This window comes from Kwoniella newhampshirensis (genome assembly GCF_039105145.1).
Source record: "Kwoniella newhampshirensis strain CBS 13917 chromosome 10 map unlocalized Ctg15, whole genome shotgun sequence".
Taxonomy (NCBI): Eukaryota; Fungi; Basidiomycota; class Tremellomycetes; order Tremellales; family Cryptococcaceae; genus Kwoniella; species Kwoniella newhampshirensis.
The window spans coordinates 512,414-528,146 of record NW_027118345.1 but is presented as its reverse complement, the minus strand read 5'-3'; the positions used below and the strand labels follow the sequence as shown (position 1 = coordinate 528,146).

The 15,733-nt window shown below is 51.0% G+C and overlaps 6 protein-coding genes across 6 annotated transcripts; 3 read left to right on the top strand and 3 right to left on the bottom strand.

The window, feature by feature from the left end:
* Positions 1-145: 145 nt before the first annotated feature.
* On the bottom strand, positions 146-2,320 carry IAR55_007147 (uncharacterized protein; the record flags this gene model as incomplete). Its single annotated transcript, XM_066950221.1, has 11 exons — positions 146-243; positions 305-569; positions 689-842; positions 904-992; positions 1,048-1,069; positions 1,126-1,220; positions 1,270-1,390; positions 1,445-1,602; positions 1,676-1,750; positions 1,815-2,133; positions 2,196-2,320. The coding sequence occupies 11 exons, from the start codon at positions 2,318-2,320 to the stop codon at positions 146-148; spliced, it is 1,521 nt and encodes a 506-aa protein (XP_066799436.1).
* A 588-nt stretch (positions 2,321-2,908) lies between these two features.
* IAR55_007146 (uncharacterized protein) lies at positions 2,909-5,579 on the top strand (the record flags this gene model as incomplete). Its single annotated transcript, XM_066950220.1, has 9 exons — positions 2,909-2,950; positions 3,013-3,296; positions 3,360-3,714; positions 3,771-4,001; positions 4,059-4,664; positions 4,737-4,874; positions 4,928-5,023; positions 5,104-5,448; positions 5,526-5,579. 9 exons carry the CDS (start codon positions 2,909-2,911, stop codon positions 5,577-5,579), a joined length of 2,151 nt encoding a protein of 716 aa, XP_066799435.1.
* A 352-nt stretch (positions 5,580-5,931) lies between these two features.
* On the bottom strand, positions 5,932-8,928 carry IAR55_007145 (uncharacterized protein; the record flags this gene model as incomplete). Its single annotated transcript, XM_066950219.1, has 10 exons — positions 5,932-6,006; positions 6,069-6,194; positions 6,304-6,387; positions 6,467-6,913; positions 6,977-7,101; positions 7,151-7,925; positions 7,982-8,187; positions 8,245-8,542; positions 8,617-8,770; positions 8,840-8,928. 10 exons carry the CDS (start codon positions 8,926-8,928, stop codon positions 5,932-5,934), a joined length of 2,379 nt encoding a protein of 792 aa, XP_066799434.1.
* Positions 8,929-9,227: 299 nt separating this feature from the next.
* Positions 9,228-11,007, top strand: IAR55_007144 (uncharacterized protein; the record flags this gene model as incomplete). The annotated part of the gene is made up of 6 exons (XM_066950218.1): positions 9,228-9,255; positions 9,329-9,408; positions 9,493-9,812; positions 9,873-10,703; positions 10,763-10,822; positions 10,881-11,007. 6 exons carry the CDS (start codon positions 9,228-9,230, stop codon positions 11,005-11,007), a joined length of 1,446 nt encoding a protein of 481 aa, XP_066799433.1.
* Positions 11,008-11,766: 759 nt separating this feature from the next.
* IAR55_007143 (uncharacterized protein) lies at positions 11,767-13,560 on the top strand (the record flags this gene model as incomplete). The annotated part of the gene is made up of 6 exons (XM_066950217.1): positions 11,767-12,247; positions 12,319-12,871; positions 12,969-13,095; positions 13,192-13,272; positions 13,337-13,416; positions 13,491-13,560. The coding sequence occupies 6 exons, from the start codon at positions 11,767-11,769 to the stop codon at positions 13,558-13,560; spliced, it is 1,392 nt and encodes a 463-aa protein (XP_066799432.1).
* Positions 13,561-13,661: 101 nt separating this feature from the next.
* IAR55_007142 (uncharacterized protein) lies at positions 13,662-15,365 on the bottom strand (the record flags this gene model as incomplete). The annotated part of the gene is made up of 5 exons (XM_066950216.1): positions 13,662-13,757; positions 13,864-14,684; positions 14,750-14,876; positions 14,940-15,262; positions 15,323-15,365. 5 exons carry the CDS (start codon positions 15,363-15,365, stop codon positions 13,662-13,664), a joined length of 1,410 nt encoding a protein of 469 aa, XP_066799431.1.
* Positions 15,366-15,733: the final 368 nt, after the last annotated feature.

Genomic DNA, 15,733 nt, shown 5'->3' with positions numbered 1-15,733 from the left:
AGCCTTCGCCGGCCAAGCCTTTGTACCCCTGTCATGACATAACATACTTGCATGAATCGCAGCGATATCATCATAATGGAACTATCAAAACTGCTTCGCACTATTTTCCGAACGCCAATACATTCTTCTCGCATCCTAGATTGCTTCACGCAGGAAGACCACATTTGCCGGAAATGTTGATATGGACAGACTTGACTTCGGTATAGTTCTCGAGAGCATATTCTCCACATTCTCGACCCAGACCTATACACGTGCTAGCATCAGCAAAACCGCGCAGGACCAGAAATGCCACACAACGACTAACCGGACTGCTTGAATCCACCGAACGGGATTTGAGGGTGCAACTCATTGTAACAGTTGATCCAGACGGTACCAGCTTTGAGAGCCTGAGAAACTCGAGTGGCTCTACTGATGTTGGTTGTGAATACGGCGGATGCCAGACCGTAGACCGAGTCGTTGGCAGCCGCAAGAACCTCCTCCTCGGTGTCGAACGGTGACATGACAACGACGGGACCAAAGATTTCCTCTCGGACAATCTTCATGTTGGCAGTGACATCCCCAAAGATAGTCTACCCAGCGGCGGGGTCGATTGAGTCACCATTAGCATTCCAGACTCAATCCGTGGAGACTTTGGGGGATATAGAAGAGCAGTCGTATGCCCATCCGACCATCGGGATTAATGACTCACCGGCTCAATGAAATAACCGGTCTTGCCATGTCGCTTACCGCCGGTGATAACAGTAGCACCTTCTTGCTTGCCGCACTCGACGTAGTTCATGATACGGTCGTATTGCGTCTGAGACACTTGGGGTCCTTGATAAGTGGACTCCGCGAAGGGGTCTCTGTGCATGAAAGACTTTCAGCTTCCTCGGACTTAGTCGGTTCAAACAGGGTGAAACATACCCGACTTTGAGATTAGCGGTTGTTTTCTTGAATGCCTCCGTGAACTTGTCGTAGATGCTTCGCTCGACATAGATTCTGGAACCGGCGCACTGTTGATGAGTCAGCGGGGCTCACTTGGCGCCACACGGGGGCCATTTGACGTACACAAGTTTGACCATGGTTGAAGCTGGGATGACGTTACCGGATAAGCTCGATACCCAAAGTTCCGGCTCGGAGACTCACAAGATACCCTGCGCAGCGTACTTGACGGCCTCCTCGAAGTCGGCATCAGCGAAGATGATGTTTGACCCCTTTCCACCGAGCTCAAGAGATACTTTCTGTATTAGGCGTCAGCGACGAACTCAAGCTATCGAGTGATGTACTCGCCTTGATGTTAGACTTGGACGCCTCTTCCATCACTTTCCTTCCGACAGCTGTGGAGCCGGTGAAAGCAACCTTGTCAATAGCAGGGTGGGCAGCCAAGGAGGCACCGACGGTGTGACCGTATCTAATGAGATGACGTTAGTACATATCCTTTAGCCGGAGATCATGTGACGCTTACCCGACAACGATGTTGATGACACCAGCGGGAATACCAGCCTCGTCGAAAAGCTTGGTCATGTACAAAGCGGTCAAAGGAGTAAGCTCTGAGGGTTTCATGACAACGGCACATCCGGTTGCAAGAGCTGGGGCGATTTTCCAGGAGAACATGTAAAGAGGCTTCATTCACATGCAATAGTCAGCCAGGCACTTTTGAATGTTCATCGAGACAAAAGAGAGCCTGGGAACCTACGAAGTTCCAAGGTATGATTTGACCACAGACACCGACGGGCTCGTGAAGGGTATAGCCAAGTTTAGCCTTGGTGGTCTGTGATGAAGAAAGACAGATCAGCGGGGCTGCATGACTACAACACCGGTGCTCTGCCACTCACCTCAATGACCTTGCCGTGAATTTTGTCAGCCCAACCACCATAGTATCTGAAGACTCTGGCACTCTCGGTGACATCGAAAGCTTTAGCGGCAGAGAAGGTCTTTCCGTTGTCAAGAGCTTCGAGACTAGCAAGGATGTCGAGATCTCTCTCCATCAACTCGGCGACCTTGATGAGGTACTCTCCTCGCTTGAAACCAGGAGTGTTAAGACCCCAGGTGGTGTTGAAGGCCTTGTGAGCGGCTTCGACCGCGCGGTCGACATCCGAGGGCATACCCTCGGGGATTGAGGTAAGCACTTCGCCGGTGGTAGGGTTGTAGACACTGTCGTAGGAGGGTTAACTCAGCCTGGCAGGGGAGTGGCATACATGACTGTCACAACTCACTCGATGGTCTTGGCGTTGCTGTCAGTGGAGGTCGACCATTCGCCATTGATGTAGAGACCGACGGGGACCTCAACCTTGCCCTTGAAGGCAGAGTGGTTGAACTCGTGAGTGAAGGTAGGGGCCATTTTGATATATGATTACGGGCTGAGTATGGTTGTAGATAAGTAAAAGAAAGAGATGAGCGGGAAGGAGGAAAACACCAGAACGTACTGGTATATATATGTATGTGTATATATATATATATATATTATCTAAGCCAGAGAGAGAGAGAGATGATCGGAATTAGGTGCGATGTCACGGTTATGACAGAAAAGAAGAGCTGGAAACATGATGGTCAGCTGAGAAGGGAGGGGGAGGAGGGGGCCGATGGGGGGGAATGAGAGAGATCTACGAGTGTGGGGGGGCATTGACAGAGGGCTACTACTGTCACTGACCACATCTTTCGGCTCAATCATCTACCGGACTGGCATCAACCGTGATGACGTGAACAGACCTCCACCTATCCTCCGCCCTGGGTCCCCGCCGATCGCTTCAACCGGCTTCTTTGCAATGCCCGGGGAATAGATCCCGCACGCCTAACGTGGAAAGAAGGCTTGGGCGACGGAGTTCGCATTCATGTCCGTCTATCGAGATATCACTACTTTCCACCGGTCTTTCACCTCTTCTTCTTTTCGTTCGATACTTGTATACTTCATCAACTCGCAGGCCTCACAATGTCAGCCTCTCCAGCTGAAGCGACCAAGAAGTCGCAATGGGTATGTGATCGTCTCGTGGCATCATATCTGTCGGAATGCGCTGACAGATCCGTGGATCGCAGAGCGAGTATAAGAACGCTGAAGGAAGAGTGTACTGGTCCCATTCAGTGACCAAACAATCTGTTTGGGAAAAACCGGACGAGTTGAAGACACCCTTCGAGAAAGCTCTTACGAAGACCAAATGGAAGCAGTATACATCCAACGGCAGACCATACTACGTCCATTCGGCTACAAAGGAGACCAAATGGGATCTACCTGCGGAATTGAAGGATTTGAGGAAAAAGGTGGACGAGGCGGAAGCGTACAAGGCTGAGAGGGAAAAGAGGAAGGCGGAGGGGTTGGCAAGGTAGATTAAGCTATCGATCATACACAGAGGGATTAAGCTGACCTTTTTTCTTTCGACATCCAGTCCTACCCCTCCACGCTCTCGGTCTGCCACTCCCGATGATATCCGCGAACTTCGAGCGTCTGCGGCTAATGCCATCGCACCCTATGTCGGACCTGGTGGCAGCTCTTCAGCCTCGCCTTACATCCGAGGATCTGCATCACCTGCCAAGGCAGCTACTCCGAAGATTGAACCCTTCATCATGCCACCCGGTGGTTTCTTGACTCATGCTAAAGCGGAAGAGGCTTTCATCTATCTCTTGAAAAGGGAGGGTATCGACGAAAACTCTACGTGGGATCAGACCATGAGGAAAATCATCATGGACCCTCTGTACAAGGCTCTGGAGACTCTCGCTGAGAAGAAGACAGCCTTTGAAAAGGTGAGCTAGTCGTACATCCGCGTAGAAACATTCAGGCTGACGCCTTGTGTCTGCAGCATATCAGAAACATCGTAGATGAGCGTCGTGCGGCGAAAGAAGCTAGGATTGCACGACTTCGACCGATCTTCCACAAGATGTTCGCGCACACGCCTGCAATCAGGAGCTATTCCACAATGAAGACTGCGAACGAAGTCTTTGCCCTTGACAGACATTGGCGAGAAGCTCTGGAAGATGAGAGAAGGTTGATCTTGGAGGAATATGTGGACGACCTCAGGAGGGCTGAGGAAGTGAGCCACGCCAGACCGTTCTAAGTCCTGAATAATAGTCGCTGACTTCTGTTTCAGTTCGCCGGCAGGGAGCTTCGCGATCGAAACATGCGCACTCTTTCTTCCCTCGTCCGAGACCTTGACATCACCGTCTCAACTCGTTGGCGAGCAGCTCACGACCTCATCGTTTCGTCTGCAACCTTCAAGGAGGACAAGGACCTGCAAAAGATTGAGACCATCGATATGATTGATGTGTACGACGAGTACGCTCGACAGTTGGAACAGGAACACGAAGAGGAATCTCGTCGACTTCGAGTTGAGATGATTCGAAAAGCTCGAAAGGCTCGAGAAGGCTTCAAGGCTCTTCTCGCCGAACTCGAATCCAAGGGCGAATTGACGAGGTTGAGTCAATGGAAAGAGACCTACCCGAAGATCAAGAACGATGAACGCTATCATGCACTAGTTGGTGTACAAGGCTCCAGTCCATTGGACCTATGGATGGATGCGGTAGATGATCTGGGTGAAGAGGTGGAGAGGGCTGCGGAGAAGGTCGAACGAGCGTTGAGCAAAGAGGGGAAGACAATCAAGCTGGAGACTGAATGGGAGGCAGTGGAAGAGTGGATCAAGGAGCTTCACATCGAAAGTCAGATTGAAGAGAAGCTCAGAAAGGAAGTGTATAAATTGGTAAGTGACAAGGTTATGATATCCCTAAGCTCGACAGCCGGCGGAAATCAGATACTGACTCCTGGAGCGCAGATCCACACCCGCCTCAAGCAAGCGGCAGAGGATGAAGCCCGTCGAGCTGAACGCAAGAGGCGACACCGAATTGATGATCTGCGATATGCTCTCAAGAAGGTTCAAAGGCATATTGATCTTGAGATGACATATGAGGAGGTGAGCGACCAAAGTATGATGATCAGACACAAGCTAATAAGCGAATTCAAAAGGCCGTCCCTCACATGAGAGACTTGCCAGAGTTCAAAGATATTGCAGAGGAAGAAGACCGTAAAGCCGCCTTCGAGAAATTCGTCTCACGTCAGAAGGTGGGTGACAAGTGATCGCTGCCCTTGACAGGACAGTGTTCGGACCGATGAAGTGGCTACTGATCGATTCCGACTTGCAGGAAAAGCTACGTGAAGCGGAATCGTCTGATATAGGTTCGGCTCGAGGAGGACGAGATCACGATCGAGAGAAAGAAAGAAGATATTCATCATCCAAGACCCGAGATGTTGACTCATCGATGGATATAGACAAGGTCCCGTCGTTGTTGTCGGTCGATGAGAAGGACAAGAAGGCGAGATATGAGAAAGAACATAGGTCGAGAAGAGATGATCGCGACAGAGATAGGGAGAGAGATGGACATCGTGATAGAGATAGGAAAGACAGGGGGGATCGCGGGACGAAAGATAGAGAAACGGAGAGGAAGGATAGGGAACGCGAGAGAGAACCAGATGATAGGGAACACAAGGTGGGTACCTCATTTTTACCTTGGGGCCATCGTTGCGACGGTCTGACTGATGAATTTGGATTGGATGCGATGTGTAGAGGAGGAGAACATCGACGACGAAGAAAGATGAAGTTGAAGAGGGCGAGATTTAGGGTGAAGAGTTTTCGCTTGCGCATTGTGTTCAACGAACCAATTCGGCTTGCATAGTCGGGAAGAGGAAGGCAGGGAATACGTGAAGAGGTGTGGTAGCATGCAAGGCGTCATGCCAGTAATACAATGCACTGTCGTCTGAAGCAACAAGTGAGGTGCATCCCGATTACCTAATCAGTCAGTGGCCTGCTGAGAACAATGGGCGTCATCCCGGTCATGGCCTTCTTTCAAGAAGAGTGTGGGGAGATATATATCACTCTACATCTCGAAAATGTCTACCTACATCTCTGGAAGGAGTTCCATAAGACATTGTATACGCCTCGCCAGGACCGACACCGCCTCTTCCATGAACCCTTACTCGGCCTTTCTCTTCTTCTTCTTTTTCAAATCTACACCTGATCCAGACGCACCACCATATTTACCAGTTTTCTTCACGAACGCGCGGGATGTCAGCTACTATCTGTGGTACATGATTGCGAGGAAGAACTCACCTTGTCTAGTACTCGCTGTAACGCCCGTCTGGTCTCGCTGTTTTCTGGGAATGTGGTTGGGTCGAAATATTGAGGTGCGTATTCCATCAACCATTCAGGTCTGACCTCTGTCACGGTTCGAATGAACTATGCATGTGGAGACCACATTAGTTGAACACTTCAAGACGATATCCAGTACGCAGAGTGACATGTGATGTCCTCTCCAGGAACGATGAGTCGCAGAGCAGAGACTCACGTTGGCTGTTGTGAGAACAAATTCATTGTAAATGACCCATTCAGGAGTGGTATCAAGCCCACATGACAAGTGAAGTCTGACAACCTACACCGAAATCGACAACGTCAGCATGGTAAATGTCCCAGGAGCAGGGAAATCCGGACGAATTAGTGACGCGGCTCACTTGGTTGTCCTTCACAGTCATGTATCCGCCCTTCTCGCCCTCCTTGTGAGCCACCTGCATGAAGAACCCACACGACAGAGCTTGTCGGATATTGTTCCAGTAGTTCCTATCTTCCCAAGCTGTACTGCACAACTCCAGATCGAACTTCTCCATAGCGCGTTTCAATTGAGTCCTGACGTTATCGGCTTGAGCCAAAGACCGTTGATTGAGGTAATTTTGCCAACACCAGGTCTTTGCGTCGCCCTCGTTAGACTTGTAAGCGTGATAAACGTTGAGAAGCGTAAGATGGTCGCCGTCGGGATGAGTGAATTGGGCTTTGGCAAGATCGGCTTCCTTACGTTGAGATGCGGGTCGCATGAACACGTTGGGTACGGAGAGCATTGCTGTGAGAGATAGGATCTCGTTGGAACAGCCGAATTCGGGTGAGACGATAAGCATTTTCGCAAGCTAGAGCGAGCATCTGGTTAAGCACCTGATCGACCAATCACGATGTGCAGTGATTGAACCCACCTGCGGATCTAACGGGAACTCTGCCATGATCTCTCCCAAAGGTGTAAGGTTTCCCTCGTCGTCGAGCGCTGCCAGGTAATGCAGCAGTTCCAAGGCTCGCATGATGGTTTCGGGTGCAGGGGCATCTGAAAAAGTGTCAGCTTGCTGTTCCTGTGAGATGGCCATTTCACTCACCCATATAATCGAAGTGGACCAAATCTTTGATACCCAGCTTAATCAGTTCCAAGACTGTGTTGGCCAGATTACTTCTCAGAATCTCCGGGTGAGTCTGTTCCTCCAATTCCTTCACGAAGTCCCTCTCTGTGTAGAGCCTGAAACATTTACCGGGACGTGTACGACCGGCACGACCGGCTCTCTGCATCGCCGAAGCTTTCGAAATGGGCGAGACAAGTAAACTCTCCACTCGGATACGAGGATTATAAACCTTTTGCTTGCAGAATCCTGGGTCCACGACATAGACGATACCGTCAATGGTAAGCGATGTTTCGGCGATGTTAGTCGATACAACAACTTTACGACCGGGAAGACCATCCTTTCGCGCTGGTGGGGCAGGGTCGAAGATACGTTGTTGTTGATGTGGCGGGAGCGAGGAGTACAGAGGCACGACTAGTATGGGTCCTGCCATTCCTTTGTTCGCCAACTCTTCTCCCTCTGCCCTTATCTTCCTACAAGCATCTTCGATTTCCTCTTCACCAGTCAAGAACAGCAGTACATCTCCCTCGTCTTCCGCTTGGTGGATGAAAAGCACGGTTCGGATTGCAGCCTCGACGTAATCGGTTTCCGGTTCTTGCGTGAAGAACGTCTCGACAGGGAAGGTTCGACCGGACACTTTGACTACAGGAGCGATACCGGATTCTGCGATACCTTCACCGAAGTATTTCTGGAATTTGGCGACATCGAGTGTAGCAGACATGACAATGATTTTGAGATCGGGTCGACGTTTTGCGATCTGTAAACAAACAATCAGCCGACGTAAGTTGACTGGAAGGAAAGGCAGCTACGTACATCTTTCAACAATCCCATGAGAATGTCGGTCGCCAACGTTCTCTCGTGCGCTTCGTCAAGGATCACGGTAGAGTATCTCTCCAATAACGGATCGTTCATGGCCTCTCTCAACAACATACCATCCGTCATGTACTTCAAGAAAGTAGTGCCCTGCTCCGTCATGTCCTCAAACCGAATCGAGTAACCAACTTGTTTACCAAGTTGAACTATTGAGTGCATGCGCATCAGCTTTGCGATAGGCATCACTAGATTAGCAGACTCACCATCCATCTCATCGGCCACACGCTTGGCTACACTCATAGCAGCCACTCTTCTAGGCTGAGTACACGCAACCATCTTCCCTCTCAACATCGGTAAGTCGGAATAGCAAACAAATTGCGGGATCTGAGTAGTCTTTCCTGAACCGGTCTGACCCTCCATGACGGTGATCTGGTTGGCGGAAAATACTGTAAGAAATTCTTGCATCTTCTGATAGACAGGAAGACCTTTTCGTTGTTCTAGGATTTTCCGATAATTGGGGGAAAAGGGAGCAAGTCCTTTGAAAGGGTTTATGTCGCCGTCCTGATTTCATTGATCGGATGAATTCATCAGCCAGCTGGGATGAGTCGAGAGACAATGAGCACAAGATAGCTCACCATGATAGCTTTAGCTTGATCGACAGTGACCTTCCTGGGTACCAACCCATTTAGCGGATTGTTGATCTTGCCTCCAGGGCCAGCCGACCCGTTCGCGCCGGTAGCGTACCCGTTCGAGGAAGAAGAAGCGCCGTTGCTCATATTGCGGTGCGCCCTGCGACGTGGGTCTGGGTCAGGCTCCGATCGTACTTCCCAGAACCAGGCAAAGAAGTGCTGGACTCACAAGTATGGGTTGTTCTCGGGAGGAACAGAAGAAGAAGGGGTATCGCCGGGAGTCGAGGTCTTTGATCTCTTTGAAGGAGGCTCAGACATGCTTCTCGGCGTTTGTGAAAAGAGATGAAGAAGACAAGATGAGGAGTACTCGTAGTGAGGAACAGCGAGGGACGAAAGATCAGTCTATTCAAAAGAGAGCAGTGAAGGTAAAGAGGAAACAAAAATCCCAGAAAACAGCAGGATTAGGCAAGCAAAGTGGCGAATCCCGTTGGCAAGCCTAAATCGAACGCTAAGAGTGGAGGGAGATCTTCGCTGCGTCACCGTCCACAGCTAGCTGCTAGCTACTCCAAGTAATCAATCATGTTCACGCTCGTTGATCCTTTCTTGGATTGAACGTGATGCCGGGACTCAAACCGACACAGGAAGGTGAGTCAATATCTGCGAGGTTTACCCCGTATGCATATATCACACGCTGAATGTCTACCACTGCTGTCGCCAGACGTTGAGCAGTTCGTAGCTATTACTCAAGCCAGTCACGAAGACGCCTTACACTTCCTCGAAGCAGGAACTACCTTGGAAGTGAGTGCTGCCTCGGGCATCAACGACACCTTCGGACGATGCGTGGAGGTTCCCATCCAATCAGTTGACATCTTGACCCCCTAGGGAGCTATTGAGGACTTTTACGCAACTCAAACCGCCGCAGCGCCTGCTCATCCCACGCGCGACGAAGACGACGACGAAGCGATTGACGACTTCATAGACGACGACACAAACATGGCGGATGATCGATCTCAGCAACCTCCCGCCGCAGGGGGTGTACGCAATCTGAATGGCGAGTTAGTGAACGATACACTTCCTGCTGGGTGGGGAAAGCCTCAAAAGAAGTTCGGAAGGATCGGAGAGAGTGATAGTGGTCCGAGCGGGGGTGGGGGTGAAAGCAATGATGACGATGAGCCCGAAGAGTTTTATGCAGGCGGTCAGAGGTGAGTGCTTCCTGCTTTCATCGGGTGGTTACGAGCTGACCCACCAATCATTGATATCAGTGGTCTAGCTGTGCAAAACCCGGACCAACAACCTCGTCAAGGCAATTCGATTGTCGACAACATCCTTCGCATGGCTGGTCGGAACAGTGCGCCCCCACCTCCCGCCGGCCAGGCCGCTCGTCAAGTTTCTTCCGGTACTCCCAGTGTTTTCCGCGGTACTGGTCATACTTTGGGATCCGATGAGGCTCCTTCCAGCGAAGTTCCAGCAGCTGGATCGCAGTTTGCTGCCGGACCTGGCGTTGCGGCAGTCACTCCCAATATGATGGACCAGCTTCTAGCCGGTATGCTCGGGGGACGAGGAGGAGGAGCCGCTGGTGCTCGACCTTCTGCTGCCGCTCAATTTGAGGATGATGAAGAAGACGAAGACGACGAGAACGAAGATTCCGTTCAGACTCGTCGACTTACTTTCTGGAGGAACGGATTTTCAATCGAAGACGGACCTCTGATGGCTTACGATGACCCTGAGAATCAGCGACTCCTGGCAGCTATCGAAGGTGGTCGAGCGCCTCCCAACGTCTTTGGTGTCAGGTACGATCAGCGACTGAATGTTGAAGTGGCCCAGAGGAGGAAGGAAGACTATCAACCACCTCCCAAGAAGCCTGCGCAGCCTTTCGGTGGTTCGGGTAATAGGTTGGGATCAGTCACTCCGGAGGTGCAAGGAAGTCCCGGTGCTGTCCCAGGTGGATTCCCTCAGGGAATTCTGGCTGGTGGATCGAGCAGTAGTGGAGCCGCAATTCCCAGCGGAGCGTCAGCAGGCGCGTCAGCCAAGTTCGAGGTGGACGAGAGCAAGCCAACAACCAACGTTCAGTTGAGATTGGGAGATGGGACAAGGTTGGTCTTAAGATATTGCTCATCTGAAGTGCATGAAAACATGGCTGACAAGGACTCAGGTTGGTTGCCAAGGTCAACCTCTCGCATACTGTCGATGATCTGAGGAACTACGTTTCGTTGTAAGTAGCGTCTGTCGATATGATTTGTCACCTGAAACTGATGATCATTGTTGTGCAGAGCTCGACCGAGCTCCAGACCGTTCGTACTCCAAACTACCTTCCCCAGCCGCGAGCTGTCGGATCCGAGCGAGACTATCGAGGCGGCCAAGTTGCAGAACGCCGTCGTCGTGCAGAGGTACACGTGAAATGAGAACCTGGAGATGGGTTACTTGTAGATGATATTGAATCACGACAGAAGATCATGCATCGTGTCTACGTATAGAGTCAAACAGGACTCGCACCTATGAGTAGGTGTGGGCACGAGGTCAGACAAGTGTAGAGGTATGCCGGAGAGCGACACAACGATAGTGACGGGCCGACATCTCATCTGGCTGGGGATGAAACATTCTTGCTAGAGTGGCGCAGTATTGACTGTCATGTCCACAATTAGTTCACGTATCAGATCCAGACACAGACACGGACCCCACAAGCATTGGCAATCTGTACAATCGAAAGGAGAGAGTTCACAGACTTTTGAGCATACCTGATTCCCACCTCAGCGAGGTGTTGGCCTGACTCGGAAGATATCTCGAGTAGTGGTCCGAGACATCGAACTCATTCCTGACTCGTACTGAAACAAGTGCTTCCTTTATTTCATTTACGCTGACTTCCACACGTTCCATGAACTTATATTGGGAGTGTAGAGCCGTACTGATGTTTTCCTTCTTCATTAATCCATTTCAACACAAAAGGGTTTGATACCTTCTTTCCTCAATCACTCCTCCTCAATCTAATTTATCTTCATTTCCTGTCCAGGTGACATTTCAATCCCTAGATTAACTGTTGATCGGTTCATCTCCTCTGTCTGACTGTATCAAAAGCTCCCTCCGAGCTTCCCAAACAAACACGGTGCCCAAAGCAACTACTCCGAAGAGCACCAAGAACAACAATAAGTGCTCAACAACATGCACCCCTCAGCCTTGGTCGCTCTGCTTCCCCTCCTCCTCTTAAGCACCATGGCAGCGCCTCCTCAACGTCGTACGTCCATGCCCATGCCGTTCTTCCATGCACGGTCAGGTGGCGGTGGTGGAGGAAATACACTTGATCTACCACCATCATTCGTCTCTCCTTCCATCAAGTCCATCATCACCTCTCAGCCTACTCCTCTTCCTACTTCGCAAGATCAAGCGCAAGCTCTGGACCGGAGTCATGGGGGAGGACAAGGTATTTGGGCTATCAACACCGTCCCATTATCATTGATTGATAAAGTCCTTTCGGACGTGGGACTTCCTGCTCCCGCAGCCGCCACCTTGACCGATGTCGAAGCAGAAGCAGGCGCGAAAGGAACGTCCCTCGCCACGACACCGACTTGGATGTCCAGCTCACCTACGGGAACTGCCACATCTTCGTCTGACACGGACGCGGATATGCCCCCTCTCACTGCGAGTGGGACAGTCGACCTAGCGGGATATGAGGAGACCGCTCCACGACTGATATGGTAACTGCTACGCCCACAGAGGGAGAATGGAGTGTATCAGAGTCGACGGCCACCCAGACTCTTGCTACCCTCACTGCGTTGCCGACATCCATATCGGCAATAGGAGCAGCAAGTGCGACCACGACGACGCTATGGTGGACCCCTCCTCCTACCGCGTCGTCATCGTCAGATGGATGGCAGACAGTCGCTGCGGTACCTAGTGCTACATCTTCCAGTGTTTTCACCTCTGCTTCTGCCACTATGTCTAGGTGGTCCGCCCCTCCTTCCTCGATTATCACCAATTGGTCCTCTGCCACTTCTGCTCCCTCAACAACCGCCAGAGCCAGCGCCACTTCTACAACCGCAACCGCTGCCACGGCCTCAACCTCGATCGCAGCCACTGGCACTGGCACTGCCATGGCTATGGCTTTATCTGCTCCCGCGTCATCGCCAAACCAAGAGAAGGAGAAGGAGAAGAAGATTCGTTTCAAGCATTGTTCCGAGACTCACGGTACGATCACGGAAATCACTGTCAGCCCTTGCGAAAGTGGGAAAGGGACGATCAATGATCCCTGTCATTTCCACGCAGGAAGGTGAGTTACATGGGAACTTGTCTCACTTGATCTCTCAGCAGAACGAGCCGGACGATGGATACTGATACGACGAAACGATATCTTGGTCATATCGTAGCAATTACACGATTACCCTGACTTATGTCTCACCAATCAATTCGAGTATACCTCGATCTAATCTCTCGGCGCGAGACAGGACAGGATCGGAAGGAAGTGAGAAATTCCCTTATCCCGGTCAATCATTTGTGAGTTCTTTCTCGCACTTATACCTCCCAAGCATCGCTCGGAGAAGGGCATACACACTCGGTGCAGGCTGATGGTGACATTTGACATCCGCGCAGGACGGATGTTCGTACACGACTTGTCCTATCGTCGCTCAGGAAACCTCAACGTATACTTATGAGTTCGCCACTCAAAACAACGTGAGTGACACAGCCTGTCAGTTCATCGAAGCGGTTCGCTGATTTTCTCGCAATACGCGTTCAGCGATTCGATCAACTCACTTTCGACATGACCGATGGATTAGACGGCGATTCATTGATGTGTGCTTACTTCCCTGTGACATTGTAAGCGACCATCGTCGACAATCCAGTATGAACAAGGCCGGGCCATCGCATCCAGCTGATTCCCGCTCCATTAGTATGCCCCCCGTGACGGGTCGAAGTCTGTTACCTCGACTCCCATTCGCAGGTCTTCAAAGGGGATTCTGAGCTCGTCAACACGCGCGATCAATAGTTTGAGTTATGACGATGCATTGTCACTATCCGTGAACATGCTCAACTCTGAACCATTGTGAACAACATGATCCCGGTCATATCTCCTTCCAACCTCCGTCGTTCCCAGCCAGAGTAGCACTAACAAGACCAAGACCGAAAACCGTGACGTGAGCCGTAGCTGCCATTCCAAACTGTAATAAATGACAATCAGCATCGATCATACGCCTGATGTAACAGGAGTTTGTCGGACGGGATGATCATGATGAGAGATACAAGGTATAGTCTTGAAAAGCTTACCCCTCTGTACAATTGTCGGATGCCCGAAAACAAACCTCCTTCTTCCTTTTCCGTCATGACTCTTCTCCTTCTCACGCCACTTTCTTCCGTGACTATCCTCCACATGGCTTCTACTACGCCAACGTAGTCCCTCTCTCTGAGCTTGACCACCGACTTGAGACGTTTCCCACCTCCTGAAGCTCTTGACTGCAGCTGTAATCTACGCCTGACGGTCTCAATTGGCAACAGGATGAGAAGAGATCCCAGACCAAGAGAAAGGTCGGCAAGAGAATAAATGATTGGGGAGATATCGGGAGAGATACCCATTTGTCTTTCGAGAAGCAGAGGGATAGAGAGGGTGAGAAGGGGTCGAATTGTGTGCTCGAGTAGTGAAGGAATAAGGAGGTTAGGGTGGAAGTAGAGGGATGAGAAGCCTCCTTCTTCAGCAATCATGTTTCGGAATATGGTGACGCTACTCGGTGTGGTCGGATGCGAAGCGGGCAAAACGACAAGTCTCGTCCGGATGATCTCGAGTGGACTGAGAATGAAATGTGTGAGGAGGTGCGAGGCGACTTGCATACCTAGTGGGAGACCAGGATTCGGCAGAGCATTCAGTGATATGTCGAGACTGACAGGTGAAGAGGGTGTGAGAAGGAGAAGGAACCCATGAACGGTCGGTTGCAGCACATTCGAAAGGAGTGAGTGGAGTGTAGAGACAAGTTGTGACTTCCATAGTGCCGGCAGACCTTCTGATGGGGTGTAACGGATTCGTCGGATCATGCCCCATACTCCGTTCCCACGCGATACTTCTGGATCATCCTTGAGCAGCCAGGATGGGTGCACTGTGAAAGCCCAAACACAATCAGCTAAAAGATCCGATCGCAATCGCACCCTGGACTATACTGACGGTCTGGAAGATAGCCCGAGGCGTCCGTAGCTTCCAACGTCGATGCCTCAGGAGGCGGGATGAGACTCGCTGACGGCTGAGCTAGTCGATCTGTAAAGTACATATCGGCCTCTTCCGGGTTGCTCAGCTGCATAACGTCAAAAGCTATCAGCAAAGATCATGAAGCAACGGGCTACGAGACCAAACCCACCTCATCTTCTTCGGCGCTCCCTTTCTCATTTTCAGAGATCACAATATCGTCCTGTTCAATCGGTGCATATCTCTTCCTGGGCCTGTACTCCACCTGCAAGAGAGTCTTTCCGACCTCAAACGGCATCCCCATGGCCGTCGTCAAATACTCCGACAAGAAGAGGTTGAATGGTCTTCCCATCATCGGAAGGGCGAGAGCCGCGTCATCCTCGATCGATCCGGAAGGCGTGAAGTGAGACGGCAGGTGAGTCGGCGTAGGGGAGGACGAAGATGTCGGTGGGTTGACGGTGGGTGGGAGAAAGACCCATTCTTCTGCTGGAGGAGCTATGATGACGTCTATTCAGCCTGGGTGCAGACAATGAGGGAAGAAGGCTTTAGGCTCACTGTAGAGGCCTCTCACAGAGCTAGGTCGTGCGTTGGACGTCATCTCGCAAGCGATGCTATCGTGGATGGTATCGGTCTGACTGTAAGAGATGAGAGATGGAACACCAGAGCTGTGTGCAGTGTGTTATTTGTTGCCACCGGACCGCGTCTTCGCTGCCGCGACAGTGGTTGGTAACGCATGAGAACGGGATCAAATTGTTTGAGTGATGTTGTGTATGTGTATTTTCGCACTGGTCCACCGACTTGCTGCTGCTATTTTCCGCGTTCATCCTATACAAAAGGATACACAACGCAATTCGACAGTCTTGTCACCTCATCTTCCCCATCATCCCTCCTCCGTCTTCCATTTCCGACAGCTTTCGTGCAACGCAGAAGTGTCTTGATAACACGATCAAAAGTCTGCTTTGGAAT